Source organism: Leuciscus leuciscus (assembly GCF_965113295.1).
Source record: "Leuciscus leuciscus genome assembly, chromosome: 10".
NCBI classification, from domain to species: Eukaryota; Metazoa; Chordata; class Actinopteri; order Cypriniformes; family Leuciscidae; genus Leuciscus; species Leuciscus leuciscus.
The window spans coordinates 42653831-42670519 of record NC_138734.1 but is presented as its reverse complement, the minus strand read 5'-3'; the positions used below and the strand labels follow the sequence as shown (position 1 = coordinate 42670519).

The 16689-nt window shown below is 35.9% G+C and overlaps 1 protein-coding gene and 1 long non-coding RNA gene across 3 annotated transcripts in view; one reads left to right on the top strand and one right to left on the bottom strand.

Annotated features, from left to right (window-relative positions):
• The window catches only part of LOC309507893 (uncharacterized protein), a 313871-nt gene that overhangs the window by 45347 nt on the left and 251835 nt on the right, over positions 1–16689 (bottom strand). Inside the window, exons 82-89 of the mRNA XM_082182320.1 lie at positions 16061–16234; positions 13745–13918; positions 13425–13595; positions 10725–10898; positions 7458–7634; positions 7164–7334; positions 6661–6834; positions 6309–6479 (exon numbers count right to left, since the gene is read on the bottom strand). Of these exons, the coding sequence (XP_082038446.1) occupies positions 6309–6479; positions 6661–6834; positions 7164–7334; positions 7458–7634; positions 10725–10898; positions 13425–13595; positions 13745–13918; positions 16061–16234 (1386 nt within the window). The remainder of the gene's footprint in view (positions 1–6308; positions 6480–6660; positions 6835–7163; positions 7335–7457; positions 7635–10724; positions 10899–13424; positions 13596–13744; positions 13919–16060; positions 16235–16689) is intronic.
• Positions 1–16689, top strand: part of LOC309507948 — a 49452-nt gene that overhangs the window by 26389 nt on the left and 6374 nt on the right. The gene's annotated exons all lie outside the window — the stretch shown is intronic.

Here is a 16689-nt window from a genome sequence, read left to right as displayed (position 1 = left end):
CTACATGTATATCTGTTAGCTTAGACCACAGCCTTACCTCCTAAAGAACTAATGAGCAACAACAACATTTTTCAAATAGAAATGTTTTATTTCAAATTAGGCCTAGGCTATAAGGAATATAGCCTACACAAAGTCCTGTAAAATTTAACGAATAAATGGGCCTAATAATATAAATAACAATTATATAAACAAAAATATAGCCTACATACATTTCTTTTAAATAAATTTACTATTAGGCCAGAATTTTGATAAGTTAACTTTTGCGCAACGCGCACGATTAAAATTTAAATGGGCTTATATCCATTGTACACATAAACTGCTGTAAAATAAAACGAATAAATGGGCCTAATAATATAAATAAAATTTATATAAACAAAAATATAAAAAAATATACATAAACGTTTTAAAAGTTGGCTAAATTAACTATTAGGCCAACATTCTTATAACTGAACTTTTGCGCAGCGCGCAGGATTAAAATTGAAATGGGCTTGTATCAATTGTTTGAATATTACGCTATATTTAATTTACACTTTGTTACAAGTTACCGTAGGCCATTCAATTTGCTAACCTTTTGCTTTCTTCCCAGCGTGTTCAGATAGCACACTGCATGTTTTCGAGAGATGTGTCTTTTTAGATTCCAAAATGAATCTTTACTGACTGAAACGATGTCTCCACATTCGTTTTCTTCTACCACATTATAGTTAGTTTTATATTATAGTACACCTGTATGACTTCTTATTTTCCTTTTTGAAGTAGCCTACTTTTTGAACTCCATTATTGAGCCGAGTTTTGACTGAAAATAGAATCCATCTTGCAGTCATCAACTGAGTCAGGGTGAGCATGCTTCAGAATCTTGGTGTGCGCGGAGCGAAATTGGAGCGGGAAATAGGGCGACGCTCCATCCTTTTAAAAATGCCGCTCTGCGCTCTGTCCAAGATCCGCCCGCTCGCTCCCGCTCCACTCCGCTCACATGCAATTTTCTATGAAATACATAGGCCTGCTACACTTTATTGGCTGAATAACTGGCGCGAAGGCACGAGCTCAGTCTGCAGGTAGAGATGGAGGCGGCAAGAGAAAAGGTGAAGACTGGGGAGTGGAAGCTCCGCAAATACAAAAAACAGAAAGAGCAAAATGTGGGAGACATTTGCCGAAATAATGAAAGATGATGACCAAAGTGCTGGCTTTGTCATGTGTACTTCTTGCTATGCATTTACTACTTTTAAAAAATGCGGGTCAGGAAGCGGGTCGGGTACAATATTTTCTTCTTTTTTTTTTGCGGTCCGAGTTGCGGGCGGGTTAGTTGAAAACGTCGGTCGGGTGCGGGTTGTTTATACATTGACCCGCGCATCACTGGTTCACACACAACCCGTAAAAATGCCGTAAAGACACGTGACATCGATGTGACTTGTAATCTCAGCAGCGTCTTAAGTTTGCTTATGAGCTGCGATCTCTCTCTCGAGAAACCACGCTTGTGCATTTGTTTCTCTGATTCGATCATAAAATTGCGCTTTACGTACCGTTTCACAGCTGGAGAACGATCCCGCGCTTCAGCGTCATCACTACGACACGGCATTATTACGGCTTTTGTTCACACAGCGCGCGTTCCGGGACTGAACACGGCAATGTTACTAGGTCCCGACCCGGCATCGATCCCGGCATAAATCCCGGGTCGAGTTTGCGTTCACACAGAAGGCGCTCTGGCAATTTGCCGGCAATTTGCCGGGTTCAAAGCGCTGTGTGAAAGGGGCTATAGGGTACGCTTACACCAATATGCTTAAAACGATATGCTTAAAAGTTTTTCCTTTGAGTTTTCCGCGTACAGACGACACCATTATCAAAACGATCCCCTTTCACACAGATCCGCGAAACTGACTGAAAACGCTGTATTCTGCTGCCAGGCCACTAGATGGCGATGAAACACTATAGACTAAACATATAATGCGCATGTGCAAGAGTATGAAAGCTTATGCAAAATCACAATGCAATATGTAAAATGGCAATGCATTTCTGTATTTAAATTTAAATTTTCCCATACATTTGTGCAACGTTTGGTGCAAGATAAAAATGAAAATTCAATTATATAATTTACATTTGCCATTTTTTATACACTAGTTTTAATATGTAAATTGAATACATATTTTAACGCTTTATAAGTTGCTAAATTAAAATTAAAATGTATTACAGAAATGATTAGATATGTTTAACATGTTCAAGCAAAAACTGTAGCAAAATTGTAATTTAAATGTATTTTTTTCTTAATTGCATTTACACTCACAGTTAAGACACTTGCGATTGCATTTCCATTAAGTGTGTGTCCCGCAATGAATGTAGAAAAATTAAATGTGCAATTTGAAAATGCATTCTGAGCCGATCACGTGCCCACCCCGCCCTGTCAATCACTGCGTGAAGGCGGGGCAACAGGTAAACATAGGCTTTGGTGCGTATTTTGAGCATAGATTTTGAGGTGTTGGAAGGAAACACGGCGGCGGCAGAGCTGATACAAGCGTTACATTCACTAGCAGATGAAGTGGAGCGTGGATAGAGAAATGGTAGTGTTTCCGAAGATTATTACGCGTCTGCAGGTGATAGAACCAGTACGATGTTGGACCGTCTGGGTCTGGGAGAATGTTCTGCCTTATCAAGCGTCGACACCCATGTCAACATTCTGCTGCTGTCTGAGTCTGATGCTGGACTGTGTTGATGGTTTCGTTTTGTATAAAATATTATCATTGTCTGATACATGCTTATCTTTATTCTTATCAGCCTACTATTAACTGTAATACCCAATAATGTTGGAGATCCTATAGCTTTTCCTTACAAATGCATAGGCCTATTACTCTGAGATCACATATGACAAAGCTCCATTGGTATTCGGTATTAATAGCTACTGAAAAATGTGACCGCTCTTTATTTATTTATAACTGACTGTAATGTTCAATAAAGTGACGTATGTGATGTGTGACCATCTCTGTTTATGCAGCTGTATAATCATAAAATATGAGGCAGACATACGAGTCCCTTTCCATTTTATAAAGCATATTCATAAGGTATTAATACTTATGTACATGGTCACGGAATCTGACGGGTCAAATTCATTTTTGGGTGAATGTTGAGCAGGTCGAGGGCTGGTGACGTCATCGTCTATAATTCAGTGTCGAATATTTTAAACAACGAAGCAGCACACGAAACTTTAACCGGTACAAACCATCGCACAAACAAACGAGACTATTTTGGGTGAATGTGGAGCAGGTAGGGGGGCTGAGTGACCTCAGAATGACCAATAAATATTATTTTAATATTTAAGAAACCGAAGCAGCACAAAATAAATGTTTATCGGCGCAAATTAGCACAAACATATGAGACTATTTTGGGTGAATGTGGAGCAGGTCGGGGGGCTGAGTGACGTCTAATATTCGGTCTAATATTTCAAAAACTGAAGCAGCACAAACAAAACCGGCACAAACCGAATGATACTATTTTATTTGGAGCATGTGGCGGGCTGGGTGACAGAATATCTAAAAAACAGAAGCAGCACAAACAAACAAAAATTACAGCACAAACTAAGTAAAAACGATTGAGCCTATTTTGCCGACGCTTCACGCAGTGATTGACAGGGCGGGACGGGCACGTGATCGGCTCAGAATACATTTCCAAATTGCACATTGAATTTTTCTACATTCATTGCGGGACACTTTATGGAAATGCAATCGCAAGTGTCTTAACTGTGAGTGTAAATGCAATTAAGAAAAAAATAACATTTAAATTACAATTTTGCTACAGTTTTTGCTTGAACATGTTAAACATATCCAATCATTTCTGTAATACATTTAAATTTTGCAACTTATAAAGCGTTAAAATATTATAAATATTAAAATATATTAAAACTAGTGTATGAAATGGCAAATGTAAATTTTATAATTGAATCTTCATTTTCATTTTGCACCAAACGTTGCACAAATGTATGGGAAAATTAAAATGTAAATACAGAAATGCATTGCCATTTTACATATTGCATTGTCATTTTGCATATTACATTTCAAATTGAAATTTGCTATCCATAAGCTTCCATACATGAGAGCTGTGAAACGATTAGTCGCGATTAATTGCATCCAAAATAAAAGTTTGTGTTTACATAATATATGTGTGTGTACGGTGTATAATTATTTTCTATATATAAATACACACACATGCATGTATATATTTAAGAAATATTTGCATGTATATACTGTGTATATATATTTATTATATATAATTTATATTATATATAAATATTTTCTATATAAATAACACATTTTTCTTAAAAAAAAAATAAAAAAATAAAAAAAATTACTTTTACATTTATTCATTTAGCTGACGCTTTTTATCCAAAGCGACTTACAATTGCTAATTATGTCAGAGGTCGCACGCCTCTGGAGCAACTAGGGGTTAAGTGTCTTGCTCAGGGACACATTGGTGTCTCACAGTGGATTCGAACCCGGGTCTCTCACACCAAAGGCATGTGTCTTATCCATTGCGAGACTTCAGAGACTTCAAACACCTGTTTGCTGCTCAACAGTGGATTATTTTTATAGCTGGCCTTTTAATACAATTAATTTGTTTTACAGAAATATTCCTTAATAAGCCTTTGTCTGACTGAGTTCTTCTGTGCTCACAAATTCACAAATCTTTTGACAGTTTGACAATCTCTATTTAGTTTTCGCAAAATTTTAGTTTTCATGCCTTTTGTAAGACAATGCATTATTTCATGCTTTTCATCTTCAGAAACATCTTTGCATGAGGACTGCGTAATAATGTGAAACAACCTCTTTAAGAAATGTTACCGTTTACCTAAGACGATGTGGCAAACTACTATACAACTTTATAGTATTTTTAACTTTATAGTAACTTTATTTAAAAATCCACAGTACCCTCAAGACTCTCAGTTTGTGTAAATCTACTTATGATTCAGAGTATTTATTTTTTCCCACATTAATTTCCCACATGTCTAGTACAACTATGTGTTTTTGTTTTATTAATACAGTATATACTTTTTTCTGGATATACCCCGAAAGAATGGAAGTGAAATGTGACAACATGCCCCATAGGTGGGGTACATTGTAACATGTGTGGGGCACATTGTAACATAACATATGACAGCTTAAAATGTTATCTGATCTAATAAAAAAAATATACAAAACAAACTAAAATATTTTCTAAATAAAATACAATTAAAAAACTTTTTCATATAAAATAATGGCAATTTTTAATAATTAAATATAAACTCATTTTTGAGTTTTGACTACGAACACATGAAAACACAGCTATACAACATAGTTCAAAACAAATAAATAATTAGTAATTTCTGAACATTGACTCTCAGTCTTTATTCACCTTTTTTTCACGTTTTCTCAATAAAGTTAATAAAAGTATAGAATATAATAGCATATTTCTAATAGGGGCACATTGTAACGCAGTGTTACAACATGCCCCCGCCTGCACAACTGGGATTTAAACCCTGCTTGTGTCTTCTGCTAGTTAGCGAAGCATTAAATAACTATCTCAACTGTTAAATAACATATTGGAGATTAAAATAATATCAGATTTGTCTTATTTTAAATAAACACAAAAAATAGAGATGAAAAATTAACTTAAGTAAGAAATTTACTTTTGCTATGGTTTAATAAATGTCTATGGATATCTTCCCAAAAAATTTAAATTTTGGTGGATATCTTTTTTCTATATAGTGTTGATATGGCAACTAGTAAATACACAAAGTTTCGTCATCCAAGCATGTCCGGAAGTATTTAAAACAAGTGTGTTACAACTAGCCCCGCGTTACATTGTGCCCCGCGCTCCCCTAACCCCTTCTGTCCTAACCAAACTTTGCTAAGGCACTTCTGAAATGTCTTCCATGTGTTGTTGTCATGGTCTCAAACTCAGTTCCTGGAGGGCCACAGCCTTGCACAGTTCAGCTCCAACCAGCTCCAACTGTTATCTGCTTGGAAGCTTCTAGTAATGCTGAAGAGCTGGATTAGCAGGATCAGGTGTGTTTGATTAGGGTTGGAGTAAAACTGTGCAGAGCTGTGGCCCTCTAGGAACTGAGTTTGAGACCAGTAGAGACAGATCTACTTCTATATAAACAATATTCTTGTCAAGAAAAATGAGACAGAAACATCAATTGTGAGCGGGGTGGCCAAGCTCCACTCCTGCAATAAGAGCACTGTATCAAATTATGAATTTAAATTTCAGCACATATTAGCTGATGACACTTAATATAATGTGGGATACTTCAATGCAAAGTATAACTTTGAAACTTGTAAATTACTCACATCAGTGTGTTGAGTTTACAGTGTTTATCCTGCAGTAGAGCAGCGATCTGATTCACTCCTGTGTCTCTTAGTTTACGTTCACTCAGATTCAGTTCTCTCAGGAGTAACGGGTTTTTACCCACAATTCCTCTCACATACTGACAGGCTTCATCTGCATCATGACTCAAAAACCTGCAGAAGGGAAGATGAAACAGGTTTAAAATCAACTAAACTTAGTGTAATCAGTTTGTTTCATTTCCCTTGAAATAATTGTATTATAATAACCTGCACAATTTGTTGTTGCATAAAAGTTAGTGAAATAATACAAATAAATTGCCTGCATTTTATTTTGTACTATTTGATCACGTCTCACCTCAGTGTCTTGAGTTGACACTTCTGATCCTGTAGTAAACCATCAAGCTCCTTCACTCCTGATTGTCCAGGATCATTTCCTGTGAGATCCAGCTCTATCAGGTGTGAAGGGTTTGATCTCAGAGCTGAAGCCAGAGCTTTATAACCTTCTTCTGTGATACTGCAGTCTGAAAGTCTACAGATAGGACATTTATTTATAATAGGATTTATTTTACAATTAATATCACAGCAAAAAAGACTTCACAACAGTATTATTTTAAAGGGGTCAAAAGCATTTTTTTTAAATTGTATAATGTTTGACTGCGCAGGATGACTGCAGTGCTACAAACATACTCATAACATATCAAACCTTCTGTAACAGACAAAGCAATAGTGACACAAACATTGTTATTCACACTTGTATGTTGAGACATTATTCTCAAAAGATCAAGAAAAATTGTATTCTCAGTTCACAGCCCCTTTAACTTTGAACAAAAGAAATGTTATTTAAACAAACAATCTCACCTGAGTCTCTCCAGTGTGCAGTTTGTATTTTCTAATCCGTTCTGGAGTTTCTTCACTCCTGAATCCTGCAGATTATTGTTGCTGATGTCAAGCTCTTTCAGACTGGAGTTTGATCTCAGGACTGTAGCAAGAGCTGAACAGCTTTCCTCTGTTAGACCACACTTACGCAGCCTAAAATGATGAACAGAAGAGGGAGAATTTACAAACAGAAAGTACTTGACGCCAACATGTTTATGTCACCAAATGTCTTTAAGATGCTTTAAATCACCAATAACACATGAACACAATACTCACATCAGTGTGTTGAGTTTACAGTGTTTATCCTGCAGTAGAGCAGCGATCTGATTCACTCGTGTGTCTCCTAGTTCACGTCCACTCAGATTCAGTTCTCTCAGGAGTAACGGGTTTTTATTGTAAAAATCTTCAGTCAGATGTTTACAGGCTTCATCTGCATCAGGACTCTGTAACAACCTGGACAAAGGAGAAGTATGCTGACGTTATCTGCTACTAATGATGTGCAAGACTAGTCGACTAAACGGTACAGCTGCTACTAGTCGACTCTGAAAACAATAGCCGATTACACAAAGAAAAAGAAAATACACAAGATTTTATCATTCAAATTACTGTCGTTTTAATGTTTCTGTGACGAGAAGTGAAAACTGAGCTCGCGTCCCATGAGCTCTGGAAGGATAAAAGGAGTAACGACAGTGTAGGACGAGAGAGGACCAGGCCTGGGACATTTAAGTTGCATGTTGTTTATGTATGTGCAGCAGTCGGCCATGATGCACCTGACGTTTACTTTCGTTTTATTTATTTTGTCAATAAAACTTATGTTTACAGTTCACCGGTTCCCCCTTCTTCCCTGAGCCCTGAACTTTATTACATTTATATTTAAAGGCATTTTAAATAACACATTAAAATAAAACACTGGGGAAAATAATACCTTAAGATGTACTCTTTTAATTTGACCTCAGATCTCCCATGTGTTTTCTTCCCGTCAGTCGAGGCGAGCTCAGAAATGACCGCTCGAAAGACAAGCAAGGCGCGGGAGAATTTTGAATTACAAAAAAAGTTTTATGGGGAAAAAAAAAGTTTTATGAAAGCTGTGACACGTCAAACTGGCATAATTCCACTGGAGCCATTCGTAAACATATTCAACACATGCACATAAGTGTGATGGCCAAAGCAATCAAATGCCCATCGCTTCATTTACTTCAACTCTGAAAAAAATATCTTATCTCTGAGACGACAGTAACAGACATGTTCCCACTCAGTTTTGTTGAGGGAGAAGGCTTCCGAAAAGTCATAACACAAGGCAAGCGTACTGCATATTTATGACCGTTTTAGCAGCATTAATTATGGGATTCGACGGTTTGATTCATTGTTTCAAATGGATCATATGTACGCACAAGTCTTTAGGGGGTTCTTACTTTAGACTAGTCGAGTCGGTAACAAAACTTCCATTTAAATGACTGTCAAATTAGTCTAAACGCACATCCCTAACTATCCTGCTATAGTGATATATGCTCACAATGTTGTAACAACAATGGCATCTGCTTTTCGCATTAAGTGGATCATGTGATGGCAAAACACATCGTCTTTGTCCTTGCTGGTTAATAATTGCCCCACGAGGACCAATTTACCAGCGCCCATGTGACTCGTATCCCCCGAGGGACATTTGAGTCACATAAGGAAACCCTGTTTTCTTAGAATCCCCTCTAAAACCCCCATTTCAGCATGGACTCCCTGTGACTTTTCACAGACTCGTGACATTCCACACACACACACACACACGAAAGCCACTAAAGTGCAACGTCATGTAGAAATACGGCTCTTGAATGTATACCTTCCGATATGTATGTGTGTGATTAGCTTTGCCTTATAATAGAGGTGTGTTTTGCTAGAGTAAAATCTTTAATTCTGAAGATTCATTGAAAGAATATTCACTCCATAGTGTCTGGTAACCCGAACTCAGACCATAAAACTTTACGACCCAAGCCTCAAAGGCATTCCAGAACACACACACACACACACACACACACACACACACACACTCTGGAACTTTGGAAACAGATATTCTTCCACATAACAAGCCACTAAATGTTTGATACGTATTCCTGTGTTTCGCAAGTGTTGTCACTGGCCATAATGGAAACACTGACAATTTTAGTGTGTTTAATCCAAAGTTATTTGTGTGTAATGATGCATATGAACGTATCTCTGTGTTGCTATCTTTGTCACTATTCGTTTTTGGTGTTGTTTTAATCCCCGTCGCAAGACGAAGGAGATTTTTGATAAGGGACTGTGATAAACGTTATTGTTCCATGCGTTTTTAATTCCCCGAGCATAATACCATATTTTGCCCCCTCGTGATTCCACACGTGGGGTCGGGCTGCATTAACACACAGAATTCTTCCCGCCTCAGATAAAAAGACAATCTGATTCGCTGAGCCTCGGGAAGGGGGCGTAAACAGATGTCTGATAAAACGGCAGAAGCCCCCTCTCTTCCTCCTCTCTCTTCCACTCTCAACTCATCCAACTTCTCTGGACCCTCTTCCTCGGCGCAGCGCTTCTCCAAAGGAACATCTGGAGGAGGCCCTGGCCTTCTCCATCGAGCGAGCACATGTTCGAGTCGTAGCTGCGTCCTTTGCAACAAAGACTGTAAACCTCTCCCATCCCGGGAGATGAACCTTATTTTCCGGTAACATTAAATTCAAGTGAGCCTTTACATCGTTTTTCGAAACGACCCAGAAGAAGAAGCTAGACGCAAACCAGCCGGACACGCGCATGCGCGCGTCCCCTTTTCAGCATCACACTGAAAGAGTACCACATCTCGCAAGTATCTTTCTCTCTAACAGCTGATTCCTGGTGTTTAGCTTGTAGGTCTGCGAATTAAATTACCCTCTATCTCTTAACTCTTTATTTCTTTCTTTCTTTCTTTCATGTCATTCATTCCGATCACGTCATGCTATGTTTTATGTTTTTGTTCGGTTAAATGTTTGTCTGTTTTATTGTTTGCATTTTACGTACGTTTATATTTGTTGCTTATAATCTCTAGCGTGTGCCATTTTATTAATAAACCCATTTATACTTTTAACTGTCTCTGTGTTTGAAAACCCACTTTTTATAAAGTCAATGAAACAAAAGATCTATAAAGCTACAGGCTCTATATTATAAAACTACTTTGAGTAGTTTTAATTTATAAACCCAAAGAGGTTTTGTCTTCGTGGCCAGAAGATAAACTTTCTTGGAGTTTGAAAAGAGATACCTCCTTCTTAACTGTAATGATCAGACAGTACAGAACAAGGTAATCTCGATAATTGATAAAGTAAATGCATATGCGATTTATGAATTATGACCATGAGTCATAAATATTAATATTCCTAAAATTCCCTATATTCTTGAGCTAATTCACATTTACCCAGAGGCATTTACGTTACAATGTTGTGAAAAAGACTTCAGTCATTTCATAGCTTTTATAATTCTTTTTTGACAGTAAAATTCTCGTCCACCTAAAATGCTTTTAGGACTATTGAAGGTTATTATTTTAATAGCACTTACCTCAGTGTTTTCAGGGAACACTTCTGATCCTGTAGTAAATCATCGAGCTCTTTCACTCCTGATTGTCCAGGATCATTTCCTCTGAGATCCAGCTCTATCAGGTGTGAAGGGTTTGATCTCAGAGCTGAAGCCAGAGCTTTATAACCTTCTTCTGTGATACTGCAGTCTGAAAGTCTACAGAAAATACATAAACACACATTTTTATTAACATTGCACTTTAATATCAATAAATATGACTAAATCACACTACATCTTAACTTCTTAACTGAATCAGATATGCCACAGTTTTATTCTGCTATTAATGTGCAAGATTAATTATTTAATGATCACCAGAAATTTGTTATTGTTACATATGGGTGAGTTTAATTCAAATTTTATCTTAAATTTAGGTTATTATATTTAGCCTATGTATTAATTCATTTTCATTAATATTGTATTTACTTAGATATACAGATGATGCTGTAATGTTATTATAAAGGCCTGCTCACGCAAAGACAAATGTTCCTCAAAAAAAAGAGAAAAAAGTCGTCTGCACCAATAAAAAAAACCAAAATAAAATGGAAAAAGCCCAATCCCAAATTAAAATAAATTTTTTTTAGGGGTGTAACAGTACACAGAAGTCACGGTTCGGTTAGTACCTCGGTTTTGGGGTCACGGTTCGATACGAGTTCGGTACAATAGGAGAAATGGTCACACTTTAGTTTAGGATCCAATTCTTACTATTCACTATTAACTACAACTTTGCCTCAATAAACCCCTAATTACTGCTTATTAATAATTAGCTAGGTAATTGTTAAGTTTAGATATGTGGGAGGATGAAGGGATGTAGAATATGGTTATGCAGAATAACACATTAATATGTGCTTTATAAACAGGCACATACGTTTTTCAGTCTGGTTCTCATGAGAGCACCTGGAGATTCGGTCTGGTGCTCACACTGCACATAGTGTGACCCATTAAATATAACTATATAAAATAAAACAATTACTAATAGTATTATTGCACTTTATTTAGTTTGTTTTTTAAATAAAATAATAAACAAAAATAATAAATAGTGTGATTATACCATTATATTTTAGAATAAAAAAAATTCAAACATAAGACTCAGCAAGCTTTTATTTTGGCAGGTTGCCAGGAAGTTATGTATATGCACTGCCAGTTTTAGCCTTTTTTTATAATCTATGGCTTTAGCACTGCAGAGTGAAGCGTGTTATTAGCCATGTTTCCATCCAAAGTTGTGAATTAAACTTATGTGCAAAACTGCAATATCACATAAAACATTTGTGAATAGAGCAGCGTTTCCATCCAGTGAGTCTAAGAGAACAAAACTGTCACTTCCTGATAAACTGGCGCTAAATATTCACTAAGAAAAGCAGGAAAAGCTACTGTATATAATAATTTTCGCATAAGCCTATAATAAATTACTTGTGCCTCAGAGCATGCAGACGAAATGCAATAAAGCCATTATCTTGCTTTCTTCTCTTCAGTGAACTAGGGTTACATTCGTAACAGAGACGTTTGTTCTGCCTGGCAGCATTTAGTCCCCCCTGAGTTAGTTGGTACAGTCCTCCTATAGTGTATGTAAGGGTTAATGCCCGACGAGGTGTCCATTGTCAGGTATTAATGGACGACGGCGAGGCGTGAACTGCGGTTGCCTCCGCCGAAGTCCATTAATACCTGACAATGGACACCTCGAAGGGCATTAACCCGCTTATACCATGGTCACTTGCCAAATAACACATTTTTAAAACATTAGTTTATATTTTAATTTTTTTACAATCGAAATCTAAAGTTTTTACAAACAATAACTTGGTTTCGGAGATATTTATAGTCCGCTCAGCTCGTAGAACCCTTCCGTTTTGTTTTGATACAATAAATTGTAAACGGATACTTTGACTGCCTGTTGCTATGGTTACTCACAGCTGATGTAGCCAGCGCATTTATTTATTAATTTCGAACGGTAAACAGTCAGTTTCACCAGAACTCCTTTACTAGGTGTCCTCTATTCACCCAGACCATGGTATAATACAAACTAAGCAGTAAATAGAATGCATTCTTTCATTAGTGATATTCTAGCAGGGATGATAAAAACAAAAACAAAAGATATTTGGTTACAATCCGCTACAAATTAAAATTTTGTGATATAAAAGACAAATGGAATAATGAAAGATAGTAATTGTGCATTAGAAGTGTCAGAATTTGCTCCACTTAGGCTATATTTAAACATTCAAAGCTTAAGCCCAACCCTCCAATACTTTCCGCAATCTGCTCCCTTTCAAAGTAAACTCCTCTGTTCATGAGCACAAAAAGACGCATTTAAAGTGTGGCCACTAGTGGACCTCTTTTCAAACGCTCAATACGCACATGAGCTGTTCATCCTGTTTAACCAATACTATTCAGATTTTTTTCCTCATTGAATAAAATGTATCAAACAAACCCAGAGCCGCTCAATATCAATCTCCAAACCCTGTTCCAGATTCTTCCCCTGGTATTTAATGTCACTTAGCAAAAGAGTCAGTGAGCCACCAAGGCAGTGTGTTATTTATAACGGCAATAGCTCTGGGCATGTTGACTAAGTGTGAATCTTATTGGTTGGTCAGTTTTCTTCATAGTGCAATGGAAAAAAATAACAGCTCTCCATAAAAGAAAAAAACTCACGTCAGTCTGAATGAACAGCATTTTAAGGAGAAATGTACTCACTTGAGTATCTTCAGCTCACACACAGGCTTCTTCAGTCCCTCACAGATCTCTTTGACTCCTGAGTCCAGCAGACGGCTGTTGTTCAGGTTCAGCTCTTTCAGGATGGTTTTAGAGGAGAGAACAGTAGCTAGAACTGAACAGCTTTTCTCTGTCAGATCACAATTATTCAGCCTAAACACAGAAACAGCATTATTTATTATTCTGTACATATTCAACACACATCAGATTAACAGCTCTTCATATCTGCTCACACAAGTGCCTGACAGTCTTTTATAATCAATTAACAGAGGAGTTATAATGTATAAATTATGTTGACTCACTTGATTTTCTCCACTTTGCTATGAGAGTCCATCAAAAGAGCAGAGAGCTTCTCTCCATCCAGATCTCCTAATTTATCTTCACTCAGATCCAGTTCTGTCAGTAATAATGGACTTTTACCCAGAACTTTAGTGAGATACTCACACGCTTCCTGTGCAGCTGCACTTTTCAAAAACCTACAGGAAGTAGAAGAGAATTTTAGATGAGATAATTTGTTATAATTTTATAACTTTTGCTGCTCCCATCCTGCTTATGAGTGGAGTTATAAATCAAATATAGAAAAAAATATATAGATCATTCCCAATAGTATGTTTCATAGTTTGTGTATGAGTGTGATGTTGGAAAATCAATTCCAATTCAGGTTAGGAATCGGATAATTGTAAGAATTTAAATTCTTCTTATCAATTCCTTTCTGTGGATTTTAAAGTGATTTTAAACCATTCAAGCTGACTGAAGTACTTTTGTAAGGCAAGGCAAAGCAAGGCAAGTTTATTTTTTATTTATTTTAATATTTTTAAATAACGCTTACATAAGTAACTGAATCTGTAATGCATATCTTACATTTGATTTCAGTTTCTGTACCTGAACATCTGAAAATCATAAACATTTGTATCTTTTAGTTGTATTTATTTGTGTTATTGCTTATGTGTTTATTTGTTCTTATTTAATTGCTGAGTATTTATTGTATTTAATAATGCTTGAAATTTATATTAGTTAGAATAGCTGTTTTTGCTGTGGTATCTTTGTTAAAACCATAGGCAAAAGTTCCTTGTATAAGTTCTTGAGCTTTTAGATTTTTGTTCATGGTATTCAGCTGCAACGGAACATTTCAGAAAAAAGACTGTGAATGATATTGTAACAGTTATTCTGTTATATGTGTTTAGTTTCGTTTTCATGGACTTTTAATTTGTATTCTTCAGTTCCTGTTTTCCTTTAAGTTTTCCCGCTTCTCCTTTGTTGTCATGGTAACTAATATGATTTGCCATTGTTCAAATGTGTCGTCGTTGATTACCTCGTTTTTACCTGTGTATTGAAGTTCCTGTGTTCCCATTTTTTCCCATTTTTTTAATTTTCAGTTTAATTTTTTTACCTTATTGCAATCAAAACTAGGAATTGATAAAAATCGGAATCAATAGGCAGAATCAGAATCAGAATTTCTAAAAATTCTAATTACCAACTCTAGTGTGATGTTCCAGTTGGTTTTTGGTTGTTCCTAGAGTTTGGAATTTGTTTCTAAAGCATTCCTTTTAAGTTTAACTTTATAACCATAAACTAACGCTTACATAAGGCGGCAAATCGTTTGTGTGTGTGTGTGTGTGTGTGTGTGTGTGTGTGTGTGTGTGTGTGTGTGTGTGTGTGTATGTATATGTGTGTGTGTGTGTGTGTGTGTGTGTGTGTGTGTGTGTGTGTGTGTGTGTGTGTGTGTGTGTGTGTGTGTGTGTGTGTGTGTGTATGTATATGTGTGTGTGTGTGTGTGTGTGTGTGTGTGTGTGTGTGTGTGTGTGTGTGTGTGTGTGTGTGTATGTATATGTGTGTGTGTGTGTGTGTGTGTGTGTGTGTGTGTGTATGTATGTGTGACAACCAAATAAGAACTTGTATAGAATGTTTTCTTCAATGAATAATTTTATAGATAAAATTATAGTTATAGTTTGTAATTATAGTTTGTGTTGATGAAAGAGATCTTGATATTATTAAATGTAACCATTTTTTTGGTGTGTGATAAATTAACTAGAAATTCTAAAATTGGAGATAAGCAGCAATCACTACAAAATTGTAATGTTTACTGGATATTATGTGATGTTTTAATGTTTATTGCAATTGTGGAAATAAATTGCTTAATTTATTGACAAAATATGCAAGTTTTACTGTTAAAAGAAATATAAAATCTGCACCGTTTTCATCAACGCAGCAGAAGTGTAGTAACTGATAGTGTTCATGTTCTGTTTATGCCACAAGTGTATTGCTTATGAAAACAAATTCATGATTTTGCTAATTGTAATCCTCCATATTATGTGATGTGATTAATAAACAATGGGATCAATACAAGACATGAAAATCAACTGATTATTGTTTTGTTGCAGCATGGTTTCAGGTTATTTTAAAAGTACAATGTTATTAAATATTTCAAGGTTTTAATCATCTGGTTTTTAATTTACATCGTTCATCCTTTATTAAATCACAGAGCTCATTCACTCCTGATTGTCCAGGATATAACATATGAATATGTGTGTGAAATGGTTCATTTTGTATTAGTGAAAATGTTTATACAAATAATTGCCTGCATATCATTTATTTTGTACTATTTGATCACGTCTCACCTCAGTGTTTTCAGTGAACACTTCTGATCCTGTAGTAAATCACTGAGCTCCTTCACTCCTGATTGTCCAGGATCATTTCCTCTGAGATCCAGCTCTATCAGGTGTGAAGGGTTTGATCTCAGAGCTGAAGCCAGAGCTTTATAACCTTCTTCTGTGATACTGCAGTCTGAGAGTCTACAGAAAAACAGAAGAAAAAACAAACAGTTGTTATTATTCTATTTGGAGACACAGATTATTGCATCACTAATGGGATTTATGAATGCCTTCTGACAAATTAGACAAATTATGAACAAATTATTGCCATATAGTGTACAAAAACATAAGCCAATATGATGTTTTTATTTTAATATTGGCAAAATCTCCCTTAGATATAAATACAATATATGCATTGACCAAAACCTTATTAAATTAAATAACTTTAATAACCTAATCTTATTAAATTAATAGTTCACCTAAAAATGAATGAAAACATGAATTTTGTCCTCATGTTGTTTAAACATTTATTTTCTTCACTAAACACAAAAAGAGATGTTTAAACATAATATTAGCCTCAGTCATAGTGTACATTTAAAAAGTAGTTTTTCAGTTCATCTAATTAAATAAACCTTAATAAATGTACATAAACATGC